The 15,298-nt window shown below is 47.6% G+C and overlaps 4 protein-coding genes across 7 annotated transcripts; 3 read left to right on the forward strand and 1 right to left on the reverse strand.

Annotated features, from left to right (window-relative positions):
- The first annotated feature begins 592 nt into the window (after positions 1-592).
- Positions 593-5,890, forward strand: LOC125529055 (putative E3 ubiquitin-protein ligase ZFP1). Of its 2 annotated transcripts, XM_087531357.1 has the most exons (9): positions 593-1,210; positions 1,862-1,917; positions 2,025-2,073; positions 2,581-3,406; positions 3,637-3,963; positions 4,063-4,097; positions 4,795-4,893; positions 4,997-5,152; positions 5,421-5,890. In XM_087531357.1, exons 4-9 carry the CDS (start codon positions 2,638-2,640, stop codon positions 5,553-5,555), a joined length of 1,521 nt encoding a protein of 506 aa, XP_087387483.1. In that variant the 5' UTR covers positions 593-1,210; positions 1,862-1,917; positions 2,025-2,073; positions 2,581-2,637; the 3' UTR covers positions 5,556-5,890. The 2 variants fall into 2 exon arrangements, with proteins under 2 accessions (XP_087387483.1, XP_048549428.2); XM_048693471.2 differs by having other exon boundaries at positions 608-1,210; positions 3,637-4,097.
- A 374-nt stretch (positions 5,891-6,264) lies between these two features.
- LOC125529119 (ras-related protein RABA1f) lies at positions 6,265-7,835 on the reverse strand. Its single transcript, XM_048693524.2, has 2 exons — positions 7,480-7,835; positions 6,265-6,943 (listed from the first exon to the last, which is right to left on the reverse strand). Exons 1-2 carry the CDS (start codon positions 7,695-7,697, stop codon positions 6,511-6,513), a joined length of 651 nt encoding a protein of 216 aa, XP_048549481.1. The 5' UTR covers positions 7,698-7,835; the 3' UTR covers positions 6,265-6,510.
- Positions 7,836-8,018: 183 nt separating this feature from the next.
- On the forward strand, positions 8,019-10,120 carry LOC125529084 (putative F-box protein At3g25750). Of its 2 annotated transcripts, none has more exons than XM_048693507.2 (2): positions 8,019-8,141; positions 8,548-10,120. In XM_048693507.2, the coding sequence occupies exon 2, from the start codon at positions 8,553-8,555 to the stop codon at positions 9,765-9,767; it is 1,215 nt and encodes a 404-aa protein (XP_048549464.2). In that variant the 5' UTR covers positions 8,019-8,141; positions 8,548-8,552; the 3' UTR covers positions 9,768-10,120. The 2 variants fall into 2 exon arrangements, with proteins under 2 accessions (XP_048549464.2, XP_048549457.2); XM_048693500.2 differs by having other exon boundaries at positions 8,023-8,393.
- A 1,347-nt stretch (positions 10,121-11,467) lies between these two features.
- LOC125529102 (putative F-box protein At1g44080) lies at positions 11,468-13,604 on the forward strand. 2 transcript variants are annotated; one of them, XM_048693513.2, is made up of 2 exons: positions 11,468-12,022; positions 12,098-13,604. In XM_048693513.2, the coding sequence occupies exons 1-2, from the start codon at positions 11,971-11,973 to the stop codon at positions 13,315-13,317; spliced, it is 1,272 nt and encodes a 423-aa protein (XP_048549470.2). In that variant the 5' UTR covers positions 11,468-11,970; the 3' UTR covers positions 13,318-13,604. The 2 variants fall into 2 exon arrangements, with proteins under 2 accessions (XP_048549470.2, XP_048549472.2); XM_048693515.2 differs by having other exon boundaries at positions 11,472-11,858.
- Positions 13,605-15,298: the final 1,694 nt, after the last annotated feature.

The raw sequence follows: 15,298 nt of genomic DNA on the forward strand, positions 1-15,298 counted from the left end.
CCCACCCCCTCTTTCTCGCGCCCATCCTTCCAGTCCACCCACCGTCGCGCAATGGAGATCCACCCCCTCTTTCTCGCGCCCATCCTTCTAGTCCACCCCACCATTACACAATGGAGATCCACCCCCTCCTTCCCGTGCCCATCCTTCCAGTCCACCCCACCATCTCACAATGGAGATCCACCTTCTTCATCTAGCCATCGAATCCTAGTGAAGATCACTGTCTGGGTCAACGAGCAGCCTATGCCATGTTCTCCTCGAGTTGGGAGCTGCTCCCCCACTCACGCCAAGAATAACCGCCCGCGGCAGCCGAATGCCCTTGGGTGGATCTAGACGCGGACACGGAAATTCTAGAGCACAGTGAGGTTTAGTTAGCCACGGGTGAGAATAAATGATGTTACCTTGGGAACGATGCCCGAAAATCCAGGGGGGTCGACTGAGGCAGCAAGGAAGAACGGCGGTTGGGAGGGGCGCGACGAAGAGAAGCGGGGAATAGCGGTGCTGGCGAGAGGGAAGGAGTCGGCGGTCGAACTGAGCGGGGCGGGGCGGCAGTTGCGGAGGCCGGATTGGGGTGGGACGGGGTGGGTCAGGGGGAGGAGGACGAAATTCCGGGCGGGGGCGATTGAGGCGGCGAGGTGGGACAACGACAGGGACGACGCGACGATATGGAGCAAGGGGTGAACGGAGCGACGCAAGTGAGGGGGAGGGGGGGCTCACGTCCAGATCCCGGTGATGCCCCGCCGTCGATCAACTCTCCCCCCTCCTTATCCCCCCACCGGATTACTAACTCTAAACATGTTTTTTCTCAAATAAAACACCAGAAGCTGTAGATCGGCGTAAGGAAAAAGAAAGGAAAAACACATAGGGCTGTTTTAGTACTTTCATTTCATCAGTTTTTGCCCCTATGGTAATTCGTTCACCTATTTAATTAGCGAAATGCCGCCGTCCACCGAGAGTCAGTGGCCATAATACGAACGAACTGCCGCCCCATGGCTTCCTCCTCCTCTTCCTCCCGTACCCTTTCGCCCTCCTCCGCCTGACCCGCCCCGACCCGGTTGCCGCCCCGCCCCGCCCCGTTCTGCTCGAACGCCGTCCACTGCCCTCTCGCCGTCGCCGCCGTTCCCTGCTCATCCTCGTCCGCGCCCCTCCAAATCGCCGTCCCTCCTCGCTGCGTCAGCCGGCGCGCCCGGATTTCCCGGGCACGGGTTCCGAGGTAATTCGTTCCTTCTCACCCGTGGCTAGGTAAGCCCCACTGGGCTCTAGGATTTCTGCGCGCGCCTCTAGATCCGCCCGCACGCATTCGGTTGCCGCGGGCGGTTTATTTTTAGAGCGAGTGGGGTGGGGGGGAGCAGCTCTCAGCTCGACGCGAACCGGGCAAATGGTGGGCTGCTCGTTGAACTGGACAGTGATCTTTGCTGGAATTCGAGCCATGTTAACTTGATTTCACGAGATTGATTGCCTAGAGGTTTTTCATTTCATCCTTGGACCGTGTTTCTGTAATTCGGGGCCAGGAGGCGCTGCTGTCTCTGTCTGAATATGTGTTTATGCTTTGGGTGATGCCGTTCAGAGTTGAAACGGATGTTTGTGTGACGGCAGCGCCGCTAGAGTGGCCTGTGGGTTCAACGATATTGATTTGGGTGATGCCGTTCAGAGTTGATTTCTGCAACCGTGGTGTGGGCACTGGACTGCATCATACATGCAGTGCTCTTGGCTGGGCATTTTTTTTCACAGCGTGCTGGCTTTTAGATTAGTTACTGATAAACTAACATGATGTATGGATGCAGATTATTCGGGTGGGGGATGTGTCTGGACGAGCGAGTGTAGTTAATTAGCTATTAATGCTGCTGTTTTTGGCTTTTTGCAGTGAGCTGTCGGTACAGGGTAGAACTGCTTAATGATACACATCAGTCTGATTTTCAGGTGGCTAAACACTCTTGTTTTTACTCTTCGTCGTCTAAGTGACAGTAAACTATTTCAATTGCCAATTGCTGTCTGTTCTCTCTCTCATCTTGATTCTATTACTGCAGGTTTTAAGTCTGGAAGATTACCAAGACCCAAGGGTATTGCCTGAGCAGAGTAATTGAGTTCTAAATCTGCCATCATGTTTAATTATTAGTTCCAAGTTTGTTCTTTATCAATAAATGATGTTATGGTTGATCCTTGTCTGTGCAGGAAATTTACACCTCATTTCCATTTTTATGATGATAATTTATTCATCTGCAAACTATTCCAAAATGCTATGAGATTAAAACATGTCAAACTAATATGTCCCGATTTTATTCATTTAATGCTCTGTTGTAAGTTTATGCTTTGTGTATGTTCTTATGCTGGCACTAGATCTGTGTCTGTTCATCCTCCACAATTAGTGTACAGTTTTCTGTCGCCATTATGTTTATCAAGATTGCTGATGCTAAGCCTTATCTACAGCTGAAGAATGCCTGTTCTTGCCAAATTGATATCTCTCTGAAGTTTTTGTCCTCTACCATGACTACTTAAGAAAACATGTTTTCCTCGCATTTTGCATGTCGACTTTTACAGGGTTTGGACTGACTGCTGACCATATTTAGTTAATCTGATTTGCAGGAAGAGTTAATGAAAAAGCATTGTTGATCCATAAGCAAGGGCATTGTGGTTGGCATCATGCCACATAGAAATATGTGTTGGACACATCAGGGTGATAATCTTGAATCAGAGGAAGGACAAGCTCAGCCTGAAAATTACAATAATGGTGGCACTGGGAGTAATTTATCCAATCAGGGCGTGCAAGTTGCTCTTGGAGTTCCAGGAAATACTACTAGTGATGGAGTCCATGATTCACGGAGTTACTATGAGAGCATTAATAATCAGCGCCAGCATGCTCAGAATTTATACCCATATGGAGGCGTTGATCCGAGTTTTGTCTACCCATCGACTATGTACAATCCCGGTATGCCAACACCATCTGTGAACAGATATGTTCCTCATGCAAGTTTTGGACAGGGCAATCCACCACCCTCACCTTCATATCATCAAGTTGCCACAGGAGCTAGGGATGTGAGTAGCAGCAGTAGCAGTTTTGGTGATGCTACCAGACAATCCATGAAAACGAGGAATGCTGTAACTGAGAGTGGCCATCATTTTGATCATGGATTTGCAAGCTCGAGTTCATCTGCTCATGTGCCTCAGAATCCTGCACAATGGACATGGGGTGCTTCATTTGAATCACATGGTGCACCAAATGGCTCTTCTGCTGATGGACCAAACAGGCCATCACCAATGGCTACTCACCCAGCATTGGTGCGTCATGGTAACTATGTATTTCCAGCTGGTCACATGGCCCAGGGCAATACATGGACTACACACCCTGCAAATGTTATTGCTGATGGAGTCCCACACTGGGCATACAACAATGCAGTCCACAATCCTTCAGGTAAGTATACCTTCGTGATTAATAAAAGTGAAATTGTTTTGCTAAGTGATGATTCAAGGCACCTTTTTATGGCTGTCAGTAGTTTTCATTGGATAATTAGTGGCTTATATTCTTGGTAGCTTTCATTAGTTAGATTAACTGTAACCTTTTATAAGTTATGGCCTGGCTATAGGATATAATTCTGTGAGTGAGATGTGGAGAGGTAATCGAAAATCTTGCTTTTTTAACAGGTCAGTTTGCTCATCCAGGAACAATGGGCATGCAAAATGGTAGTCTTCAAGATTACCAAGCTGGCCCTTCTGCTACTTTTCATGGGCCTTTACCTCATTTCAACCAGATTCCTATGCATAGCATGCAAACTCCTGCTATGCTTAATCATATTCAGATGCAAGGGCCTCAGCGTCAAAGCAATGTAGTGCAAGGTGCTAACCCTTCTGGAATGGTGCAAGGTGCAAACCCTTCTGGGATGGTGCAAGGCACACACCCTTCTGGAATGGTGCAAGGTGGAAACCCTTCTGGAATGGTGCAAGGTGCAAACCCTGCTGGAATGGTGCAAGGTGCAAATCCTTCTCGAAGGGCGTTCACCTGGGATCCATGTCTGCCTTTCTCCAGTTCTGGACATACTAATGGACCTCCAGTTCATGCATTTTTTACAGATCAAGTTTACAATGGGAGTCTAAGACTTCTTCAGGTGATTCACATTTCCATACATTCTTCTCATGGAATGATAGCATGCATGTAGCTCTAATTGCATAATTAATGCTGGAAAACATTATCTTCCTTGGATACTTTGTTTGCGTCTACCTGCTGTTTCTTGCGAGGCATAGAAGATGTATTACTCGTTTGCATGTATAATTTGGACTTGAATCCTTGATTCTGCAAGGATACTCATGCTTCATACTTATGCTGGAAACACAATTTCATTTTCGAAGAGTAATTAATTGATGTAAGAATTTAGTCATAAAAGATCTCTGGGATATTTTTTCAAGAAAACATTGCCAATTATTGCCCTTGGTTGCTGAAGTGCTGCACATTTATTTTACTTGAAATCTTCAAAATATGCCTGTCATCAAGTTTTAGAAAATCAAATTATCTAAACATTTTTTGTGAGCCCTTTACCATATGTATTTTCCCCTGCAATCTGTGTTGCATGAATAGCATGCCCTAATTTTGGCCAAGACAAATGAAACCATTTTTTTCCATTGCTGTGATACGTGATTATCATGTTTCTGTTGTCTTGCTTGCCTACTTCCTCTATTAGTATCTACAGACATTAAAATTTGCCATCCGTACCTCACTAATACTGTATTTCTACATGACTGGGCTTACTTTTATGAGTGATTTCCTTTTGAGTATGGCTATCTGATGTAATCAATCTGCCCATACAGCAAGCTGCTATGGCGACTATGTCAACATTTTATGATGCAATACATCTTATTGACGAACAATGGGATATGGGGCTAGATATAGACAGCATGACCTATGAGGTATGGAGCAGATGACCAACTCACTGGATTGTGAGTTTCTCGCAGATACTTTCGCGGGTTTGCATGTATGTAACTGATAAAATGCGGTCCTGCTCTCCTGCAGGACCTTCTAGCATTGCAAGAACAGATTGGAGATGTCCATACCGGTTTGCCAGAAAGGTACATCCGTCAAAATCTGAGGGTACATCAGTATGTTGTTCCCAGGGCAGCTCGCGGGTCCGATCAGTCTGTGGAGAAGGATGCTTGCATTATATGCCAGGTATTTTCCCTTACACATTCTATCTCTTGTGTTAATAACACCACTGGATCTTAATCTCTAAGTTTTGTACTGTACTAAACAATTAACCTGACAACATTTACATAGTAATAATATTGTAACTCCTTATCCTTTTTAGAAGCAGCTTATTTACCTAGAACAGTCAATACGCCCCTTTGTCACGATCAACGGCTAGATTAACCAGATATACAGTTTTGCTGTCAATGCCCGTCTCTAGTTTCTAAAGTGTGTTTGTTCCGTGTCTTTGCAGGAGGAGTTTGAGGCGAGAGAACTTGTAGGAACCCTCGACTGCGGTCACAAGTACCATGAGGCGTGCATCAAGCAGTGGCTGATGGTGAAGAACTTGTGCCCCATCTGCAAGGCAACAGCTTTGCCAGCAGAGTGAAGCAGCGGGTGACCGGCGTCAATAAATCATTTGCCGCAGCAGTGACTGAGATTCAGCTCAGTTTCTTGTAGATAAGAGATGTTGGATGATTGTGTTATTTACCTGTAATTTCCTGTTCGGTTTGTTGTGGACATAGCCTGCCCCAAAACTGTATAGCCAGAGAATGGTTTCATTTCCTAGACTGCTCTTAGACCCCCATGGTGCCTGAACTTCTCTCATCATGGTTTTCCTATTGCCCGTTTTATCTATTTGTACATTGTAATTAGACCTATATATTTCCCTTTGCCAAAAATCAGAAGTGAGAACTCAAATGGTTCTTTCTTCTGGATGCTCTATGGTTTTCTTAGTTCTGCGGTTTTGATTTTGACGGGGTAGGGGTGTTTGGTTAGGCTTAACTTTGGCCTTTGGAGTTAGGTTTATAACTCAAAAAGCATCTATTCTTATGCTCTTAGCTTTGGCTTTTTGCTTTTGACTGAATACTGTTACATGATGGTATAAGCCAAAAGCACAAAAATATATGTTTTGGGGGCTTATAAACCAAACTCTAAAAGCCCAACTTTTGCCTAACCTATAATCTAGCAATGGTTTTTGGCTTTTAACTTTAGTTTGATGATGGGAGTCAGCCAAAATATTTGGTACAGTAAAATAGTTTACGACAAATCCCCTGAATGAAATGGAACTGTGTAATAAATCAGCAGACTCAGGAATAGACAGATCCAAGAGGTAGAAAACATCCAAGGAAAGGCCTGTAAGAAATTCACGATAACCCCACTCACACTTTCAAATCCCTAAACTATACCAGCAAAAGCTGTAGTCCTGAACGAATCAAATGTATCAAACATGGCAAAATGAACACTGGGATATGGTTGATGGCGCATGAATACAAACGAGGACTATGACTGCAATAACATAGTGCCCTCCCCTACAGTATAAGATGCCAAGCCACCATCTTGAGCTAAGACGAACAACAGTTGGATTTCTTCACCGCGGAGACGTCGTCCTTGGAGCCGACGTTGATGGTCTTGCCCTTGGGGGGCGCGGCGGGGTCGTCGCCGATGTCGAGGGCCTTCTTGCTCACCACGCGGTAGATCTGGGAGAGCACCTCGGTGAAGGCGTCCTCGACGTTCATCGCCTCGAGGGCGGACGTCTCCATGAAGAAGGTGTTCTCCCGCTCGGCGAAGGCCTTGGCGTCCTCGGACGGGACGGCCCTGAGGTGGCGCAGGTCCGCCTTGTTCCCCACGAGCATGATCACGATGTTGGCATCCGTGTGGTCCTTGAGCTCCCTCAGCCACCTCTCGACGTTCTCGAAGGTGACGTGCCTCGTGACGTCGTAGACGACCAGGGCGCCCACCGCCCCGCGATAGTACGCGCTCGTGATCGCCCGGTACCTGCGGACGCAGCGCAAATCGACGATCAGTCGCTGGCGCAGGTAACAGTTGAACAGCTCTCACTGAACACAGGCAATTAAAATAGTCACTCTCATTGCCCAATTGATGATTACAAATTGTTCAGCACAGGAGTTGTAATTGATGGCTACAAGATGTTTCCTCGTCAACTAGCAAGCATGTTCCCCAAACCCCATATTATGCTCTAACAGTTGGACTGCATGTAAAGCCTATATCAGGGTCAGCTCCTGGCCCTACACAATCTTCAGTTGCAGCAGCACATTGCTAAAAATATGATACCCTGAACCTTCAGTGAAGCATGGCAGGTCGCCCAATCATGGGAAGCTATGTATGGATCGACACAATGCCAAATCAAATCTCAACATCCAGTGAAGCATTTCAATCGAACACAGCAGTGTATGCTTCTGCAGCTTCCAAGCATCCAAGGGGTCATGAGATCCACATGGCACACCGGCTGCTGTAACGACAGGGGAGGGAGGGGGGGTGGATCTGGGGACTGGAATGGGGGGGATGGGTACCTCTCCTGGCCGGCGGTGTCCCAGATCTGGGCCTTGACGACCTTGTCGTCGACGTGGATGCTGCGGGTGGCGAACTCGACGCCGATGGTGGACTTGGACTCGAGGCTGAACTCGTTGCGGGTGAAGCGGGTGAGCAGGTTGGACTTGCCCACCCCCGAGTCCCCGATCAGCACCACCTTGAACAGGTAGTCGTAGTCGTCCTCCGCCCTGTAAGCCATCTCCCTCTCCCTCTCCCCTCCGGCCGCCTTCTTCCTCGTCGGCGGCGGGCTCCCTCGGCCTCCCCTCCTTGCCGCTGCTTCTCGTTGGCTGGATAGATCGTATCGCGGCCGTGGTTGTTGTGGCTTCCGCTCCGCTCCGCTCCGTTAGTCGGCCGCACGCACGCCGCGCCAGCCGCCAGCGACCTGACGCGACGTGCCTGGGCCCAAGGAATGGGAGTGTGTGCTCTAAGCGAGCGGGTGGCCCAGTCCAGCCCATACGTGTTGGATGGGCCTGGGCTGCGCTCACCCGGTTCACTTCACACGGTCCTTCCCACTCACAAAAAGAGAGAGAGAGAGAACCAGTCACACTCCACTCCACTGACGGCCGCGGCAGCAGGAGCGGCGCGGCGCGGACGGCGAGACGACCCCAGCTACGGCACCGGGGCGACGGCGCTGCTCTCTCTGGTATCCGACTCCCCCTCATCCTCGCGCCTCTTCCGCATTCCTCTCCCGCTCGCTAGGAGGGCTTGGGAGCCGGGATGGCCTTGGGCGCGCCCGCCGTGCCTCTGGCCATGTGGCGCTTACGGCAGATCGACGCCTGCTCTGGCGAGGGGACGCCTATGATCTCTGGCCTCGTCTCTTGCCGCGCGGGGTGTGGGTCTGGGGTTCCATCCGTCCGTCGCAGCTCCCGCCGCATTCGCGAGCCGTGCGCGCAAGGTGTTCGACGCATTGCCTCTGCGCAACCAAATGCTGCTGCCGTGCCGTGCAGTCATTCTTCTCGCTGTATTTGGTTGGAATGGATGGTTGGGGTTCGATGAAAGGTCAGTGTGGTCGCTGTCTCGCTGATGGTGTCGTTTCTTTGCGCTTGCAGGGCCGATGGCAGCGGAGAAGAAGCCGCACTCGCAGCCGGCGCTGTCGTGGTCGTCCATCCCGCTCGACCTGGCCGGCCTGGTGCTCCGCCTGCTCCCCACGTACGCCGACCGCGCCCGCTTCGCCGCGGTGTGCCCACAGTGGCGTGCCGCCGCAAAGCGGGAGCAGCTGCTGCCCCCGCCACTGCCACTGCTCGCGCTGCCTGACGACACCTTCTACAGCCTACCGTATACCAAGCCCTTCCGCTTCCCTGGCTGCGGCTTTGCTGGGTATCAGAGTGCCTGTGGCAACTGGCTCGTCTTCCCCCGTGACGACGGCTGCTTTTTGGTCGACCCCTTCTCTAGGGAAACAGTGACGCTCCCTCCTCTCTCCAGCGTCCGGCTTCGGCCTGCAAATGCAGTCGCCAAATGGTCAGAGGAGGGCACCGTGAAATATGCGGCACCTTACACTACATGGATGCATATCAATACATCTGAGAAGCTGCACATAAGTAAGCTAATCCTATGCTCGCCAAATCTCGTTGCTGCACTAGTCGGCATTGGACACACCAGTCAGATTCTCATGTGCCAGCCAGGGGCCTTGTCGTGGTCACTATGCGCCTACGATCGGTGCAAGCAGTTCGAAGACATGTCATTTTACCAGGGAAAGCTCTACGCCATTGCCAATGACGAGAACCTTCTTTTGGTTAACATCAGCCAGGACCAAAGCACCGGCGACCCGCAGGTCTCTCGGATTGGACAAGTCATCGAGGGTGAGCCATGGAATCCAATTGTGTTCAATGACAACACTATGCCCTGCAAGAAGCTCTACCTGGTGGAGTGGCATGGGCCGTTGCTGATGGTACGGAGGGCGGTTTGGTGCCAGGTACCTGCACCTGGAGTGCGCGGTGAAGTTGTTGCCAGAGAGAGCAGCTTTGAGGTTTTTGAGGCTGACTTTGAGCATTCACGGTGGGTCGACGTGTCGGCTTTGGGGGGTTTGATGTTTCTAGGGCGAAGGTGCTCCATGGTTTTGTCCTTGTCTCACTATGGGATCCCCGATGGTCACATCTTTTTCTTGGATGATGATGAGGAGAATCTTGTGGAGTATGGCTATGACAAGGAGAACACTTCTTTCGGCACCTATGACATAAGATCTGACAGAGTCCGTTCTGTTCATCCAGATATTTCCTGGAAGCGTGGCGATGAGATGCGTCTGGCAGCATGGCTCTTCCCGCAGGACTGAAGCGGAGGTGTTATACTGTTATCCCTATGCATGCTGCTTCTGGGTTATCTGACCGTGCCATAGCTGTTGTTGTTCAGTGGTTTTTTTGCAAGCTGCTCACATGTTACCCATCTGACCGTGGTATGTATGGTAGTTGGTGTGGTGTTCAGTGGAACCCATGCAAGCCATGAAATGCATTAGTAGTAATTTATCTGAGCTAGGTTACTCTGTTAAGTGCCGTGTATTAGTACTTGTCTGAACTAGTAATTGTGGTGGTTGATATGCAAGCTGTTGACTGTGTCGGTTTTCAACTGGTACTGTGGTTGTTGCCTGTGCCTACGAAAAAACTCAAAATGCATAACTTCTTCTCTGTATCTTTGACATGGTGGTCTCTTTTATCTGAACTAGGTTACTCTGTTAGTTACAGTCTTATTCTGGTACTCTGAACTAATTTATGGTCGTTAATGTGCAAGCTGTTAACTGCATTGGTCTTCAACTGGTACCTTTGATTGTTATTGTGCGTATGGAAGATGTTTAAAACGCATAACTGCTTATATGTATCATTGGTGTCGTGGTCTTTTTTCTATGCTGCGATGATTTGGCATGGTGGTGTGTGACTCCCTGTAGATTTGTTTTTAGCTGAAGTTGTGCTGATCCTTGCGCAGTTGTGCTGTTAGTGTGGCTTGAACACATTTCAGCAACTTTTTCATGTATCTAGCAATTTTTTTTCTGTGAAAGCAATCATTAGACGGTGGGACATGTTTGTAGATAATTTATTTGTATGGAATATTTTTAATTGTCAAAATTTGTAAAAGCTGCAAGAACATTTTATGGTCCTTTTATGGTTTTTGAAACATATTTCAAAACAATTGTACAAGATATTTGCTGGAAAACTTATTATTATTATATTAAATATTAATTTATCAACCATAGTCTATAAATTCTATAAATTATTTATTTATTTAAAACATTAATAACAGTCAATGAAAACTTAATCTTGTCTTCCAACCCACAGCATGGCTAAAGAAGGGATCTAACACACCCAACATCTAATAGGGGATTCTTAATGAAGAGTGTTTTTTTGGCTCCAGGATCGCATGATCCATTTGAAAACAACATTGAGTCATTTGCACGTGAGATTTAAACAAATTTGGCTGACTAAAGGAAAATCCTGAACGCACCTAATTGCGTACACTTTGTTTGAAAAGTAAAATCATCTGCGTACCTGCTCCATTTGCGGAATATTTCCTTTAATATGCCTTTTTTTTCTCCATCTTCTCTCAGTCTGTTTATTATTTTTTTGTCTATTCTCTTTCCATTATTTGTTTATCATCTTCTTTAAATTGCTCCTTTCATTTTTCTCGGCCTTTGCATATACATAAGGTGTTCATGTTTGTTTCACAAAATGTTCAGGTGATAGTTGTAGGCTGGTCGGCTTCAAAAATAATAATTGTTTACTGGTGATTGGTCTGTACCGAAATTGAACTGCAAAAACGTCTGAATTTTTGGTAAGGAGGGAGCAACAATTTGTGTGTTTCTTAAATGCATAAACATATTTCGTAGACGGCATAACACTTCAACAGTTTTTTCCTATACGAACATGAAAATTCGCTGGAACAATTTATACTTTTTTTATGGACCCTGGGCATATTAGAAACATGCTTTAGAATTTCCTTGAACAATTTATTTTTCACACCCACCCACACACACATGTATTTGTTCAAACAGTATTGCGTAAATATTGGGGAAAATATATTGAAATCAATCTCGAAGTCGCCAAGTGCCAACTGAAATCGACATTGTTCCTCTTTGAAAAGGAGAAGGCGGGAACTCATTTTCTTATGCCGACGTGGGCTTTTATTCAGTGACTGAGCGTGCGGGCCATACGGCTTGGCTTGGCCTGGGCCTGCGCATCCACAGTCGTTGGACTGATACTTACCCTAAAAAAAATCCTCAAAAAAAAAAGTTGGACTGATACTTTAGTTGGTTCGGGAAGCCACACACTCCACTCTCCACTCCACTCCACTCCGCAGCAGTCACACACTCCCCTCCACTCCACTCCACACTCCAGCTCCGGCGCGCACGGCAACTCCGATCCCCTCTCCGGCAGCGGTACCCGCCTCCCTCCTTTTCCCCACGGGCCTTCCTCCTTCCTCCCTTGCTCGCTCGGTGATTTGGGCCCCCCCTCACGAATCCCGTCGCTTCCGCTGGCGATGCACGCCAGATGTTCGACGCATTGCCTCCTCGCCGGGGAATGCTTCCGTTCCGTGATTCTCGTTGGTGTTTTCTGTCTCGTCGTGATGTCGGAATCCCGCCGCTTTCGCTGATGCCGTTGCTTGCTTGTTTTGCAGTATTGATGGCGGCGGAGAAGAAGCCCCACCTGCAGCCACCGGCGCTGTCGTGGTCGTCCATCCCGCTGGAGCTGGCCGGCCTGGTGCTCAGCCTGCTCCCGGCGCATGCGGACCGCGCCCGCTTCGCCGCGGTGTGCCCGCAGTGGCGTGCCGCCGCGAGGCAGCAGCAGCGGCTGCACCCGCCGCTGCCGCTGATCGCGCTCCCCGACGGCACCTTCTACAGCCTCCCCTACCCCACGCCCTTCCGCTTCCCCGGCTGCGGCTTCGCCGGGTACCAGAGCGCCTGCGGCAGCTGGCTCGTCTTCCCCCGCGACGACGGCTGCTTCCTGGTCGACCCCTTCTCCAGGGAAACGGTGACGCTCCCTCCTCTCTCCAGCGTCCGGCTCCGGCCTCCGAACGCAGTCGCTAAATGGTCGTATGAGCATGGGACAAAACTGGCCGACCCTTACCTCACATGGATGCATATCAAGGACTCGGACGAGCTGCACATCACTAAGCTAGTCCTGTGCTCGACGAATCTAGTTGTTGCCCTGGTCGGCATTGGGTACACCAGCCAGATTCTGATGTGCCAGCCAGGGGCCTTGTCGTGGTCAGTACGCGCGTACGATCGGTGCAAGGGGTTTGAAGACATGTCATTCTACCAGGGCAAGCTCTACGCCCTCACCAAAGAAGAGAACCTTCTTGTGGTGAACATCAGCGAGGACCATAGCACCGGGGATCCACAGGTTTCTCGGATTGGACAAGTCATCAAGGGTGATCCATGGTATTCAATTGCGTTCACCAACAACGCTATGCTCTGCAAGAAGCTCTACCTGGTTGAATCCTGTGGGGCAATGCTGATGGTACGCAGGACGATTTTCTGCCGGGTTCCTCATGACGGTGGAGCTGTTGCTGGACCAAGCGCGTTTGAGGTTTTCAAGGCTGACTTTGAGCATTCAGGATGGGTCAAGGTGTCGACGGTGGGGGCTGACCAGGTGTTGTTTCTAGGGCGAAGGTGCTCCAGGTCATTGCCCTTCTCTCGGTATGGGGTCCCGGGTGATCACATCTTGTTTTTGGATGATGATGAGGAAAATCGTACGGAGTATGGCTATGCCGAGGAGAACACTTCTTACGGCACCTATGCCATGGGATCCGGCAGGTACCGTTCTGTTCATCCAGACATTTCCTGGAAGCGTGGCGATGAAATGCGTCTGGCAGCATGGCTCTTCCCTCATGATTGAAGCACTGTTATTCTATGCAAGCTGCTACCAGGCTATCTGACCGTGCTATAGATGTTATTGTTCAGTGGTTATTTTGCAAGCTGCTCACATGTTATCTATCTGACCGTGGTATGTATGATGGTTGGTGTGGTGTTCAGTGGAAACCATGCAAGACATGAAATGCATTAGCAGTATTTATCTGAACTAGGTTATTCTGTTAGTTGCCATGTGTACAGTATTAGTAATTCTCTGAACTAATTATGATGGTTACTATGCAAGCTATTAACTGCGCCGGCTTTCAACTGTTACTATCTTTACTTTTATCTGAAATGCATCATAGTATTTTTTTTATTTTCTATTTTGCAATAATTTGGCATGGTGGCCTCTGACTCTCTGACCCACTGTAGTGGTAGATTTCCTTTGTGCACAAGCAGCTATCTTGTGATGGGCCTTGTGCAGTTTTGTGGTCTGAACACCTATTTCAAAAACTTTTTCAAGCACGGGACATATTTTGCTGTCTACACAGTTATTAGACAGTGGAACATGTTCCTAGATAATATTTTGTACTATTGAATATTTTTATTTGTCAAATTTTTTTCTAAAAGTTGCGACAAATTTTATTGCCATGCATATTTCAAATAGATGCTGAAACATATTTCAATACAGCCATCCGAAATATTTTCTGGAAATTTTATGATTATGAATACATTTTTATCAAACCCAATTTATGAAATATTTATTTATTGAAAACTGTAATAGTCAAGAGAAAAATAATCTTGTACTCCATCCCATGGCATTACTGAAGAAGAGATCTGGCGCACCAATCATGAAAGGAGATTCCTAATGCAAAGTGGACTTTTGGCTGTCAGGATAAACTGATCCTTTTTTAATAATGTTAAAAAACGGAAATAAACAGTACAAAAATAAAAATGAGAGTGAGTCATGTACCAGTAAATTTCTTTTGTGTAATCAGTTGGTGATTCACAGTATGCATGAAAAATGTATACTGCCAATGAGCTACAATTGTGTTTTCAAATTTGAAAAAGTGTTTTGGTTTATTATTTTTTCTGCAGTTCAAAAAATCAGTTGCAATTTGAAAACAATATTGAGTCATTTGCATGTGAGGTTTGCTTTGAATTTTGGGTGAGTTTTTAAAAAAAGAATATCCTCTGTGCATCCCCTCCATTTGCTGGGTCACCCAACAAACATCTTTGTTTGGTTTTCCTTTCATTAATATTCCCTCTTCTCTCTTTTTTATTTATTATTTCATTGTAATATTATATCTCTTCTCTTTTCATCATATGTTTATGATGTTCTTTAAATTTTATTTTTTTACGTTTCTTGTCCTTTGCCATACATAAGCCTTTGATGTTTGCTTTACAAAAGTTTCAGCTGATAGATTTTTATTGGGCGATTTCTAAAATAAATTGTTTATTTGTGACTAGATCGGTACAGCTTTCTTCTGATAGAAGGATGCGTTGTTTTGTTATAAGAGGTCAAATCAACTCGAAGGAGTGTAACCCATTATTCTTTTTGAAACTAGCAAGTCGCATGTTTCTTAAATAGATAAACATATTTCATAGACTAAGAGCCTGTTCGGTACTCCACCGGCTCCACGAAATCCTACGCTCCGGCTTCTCCAAGCGAGCACCAGCTCCTCCATCGATTGTGGGAGCGAGGAAACTGTTCGGCCTGTTCGCTCTGCTCCAGTTTATGAGATGGGCTGAAAGCCCAATCTGGCCTAGGGCCCATACGGAGGGCATGTGGCAGGACAGAAAAGGTACGAGAGACATAACGTGGGAGCAACTAGTTAACGAGCGCTCCTTCGGGAGCCTCGCAACGATCGTGGAGCTCTCAGCCATTCGCCACGTGTCGCGCTCTGGACGCTCCCTTCGGATTTTATTTTTTTATTTTTCCGCACGCGTTTCCGGTTTTTTAAACGGGGTTTTTTTGATTTTTTTTCGACGTTTTGGTTTTCCCCCGGTCTTTCTTAGCTTTTCGA

Source organism: Triticum urartu, chromosome 1A, assembly GCF_056163025.1.
Source record: "Triticum urartu cultivar PI428250 chromosome 1A, HENAU_Tu73, whole genome shotgun sequence".
NCBI classification, from domain to species: Eukaryota; Viridiplantae; Streptophyta; class Magnoliopsida; order Poales; family Poaceae; genus Triticum; species Triticum urartu.

Coding starts and splice junctions, on each gene's coding strand:
- LOC125529055 (XM_048693471.2), top strand. CDS start 2,638: ATGCCACATAGAAATATGTGTTGGACACATCAGGGTGATAATCTTGAA. Junction 3,407..3,636: donor TGCAGTCCACAATCCTTCAG/GTAAGTATACCT, acceptor CTTTTTTAACAG/GTCAGTTTGCTCATCCAGGA. Junction 4,894..4,996: donor TAGACAGCATGACCTATGAG/GTATGGAGCAGA, acceptor GCTCTCCTGCAG/GACCTTCTAGCATTGCAAGA.
- LOC125529084 (XM_048693500.2), top strand. CDS start 8,216: ATGGCCTTGGGCGCGCCCGCCGTGCCTCTGGCCATGTGGCGCTTACGG. Junction 8,394..8,547: donor TCGCGAGCCGTGCGCGCAAG/GTGTTCGACGCA, acceptor TTGCGCTTGCAG/GGCCGATGGCAGCGGAGAAG.
- LOC125529119 (XM_048693524.2), bottom strand. CDS start 7,697: ATGGCTTACAGGGCGGAGGACGACTACGACTACCTGTTCAAGGTGGTG. Junction 6,944..7,479: donor GACACCGCCGGCCAGGAGAG/GTACCCATCCCC, acceptor CTGCGTCCGCAG/GTACCGGGCGATCACGAGCG.
- LOC125529102 (XM_048693513.2), top strand. CDS start 11,971: ATGTTCGACGCATTGCCTCCTCGCCGGGGAATGCTTCCGTTCCGTGAT. Junction 12,023..12,097: donor GCTTCCGTTCCGTGATTCTC/GTTGGTGTTTTC, acceptor CTTGTTTTGCAG/TATTGATGGCGGCGGAGAAG.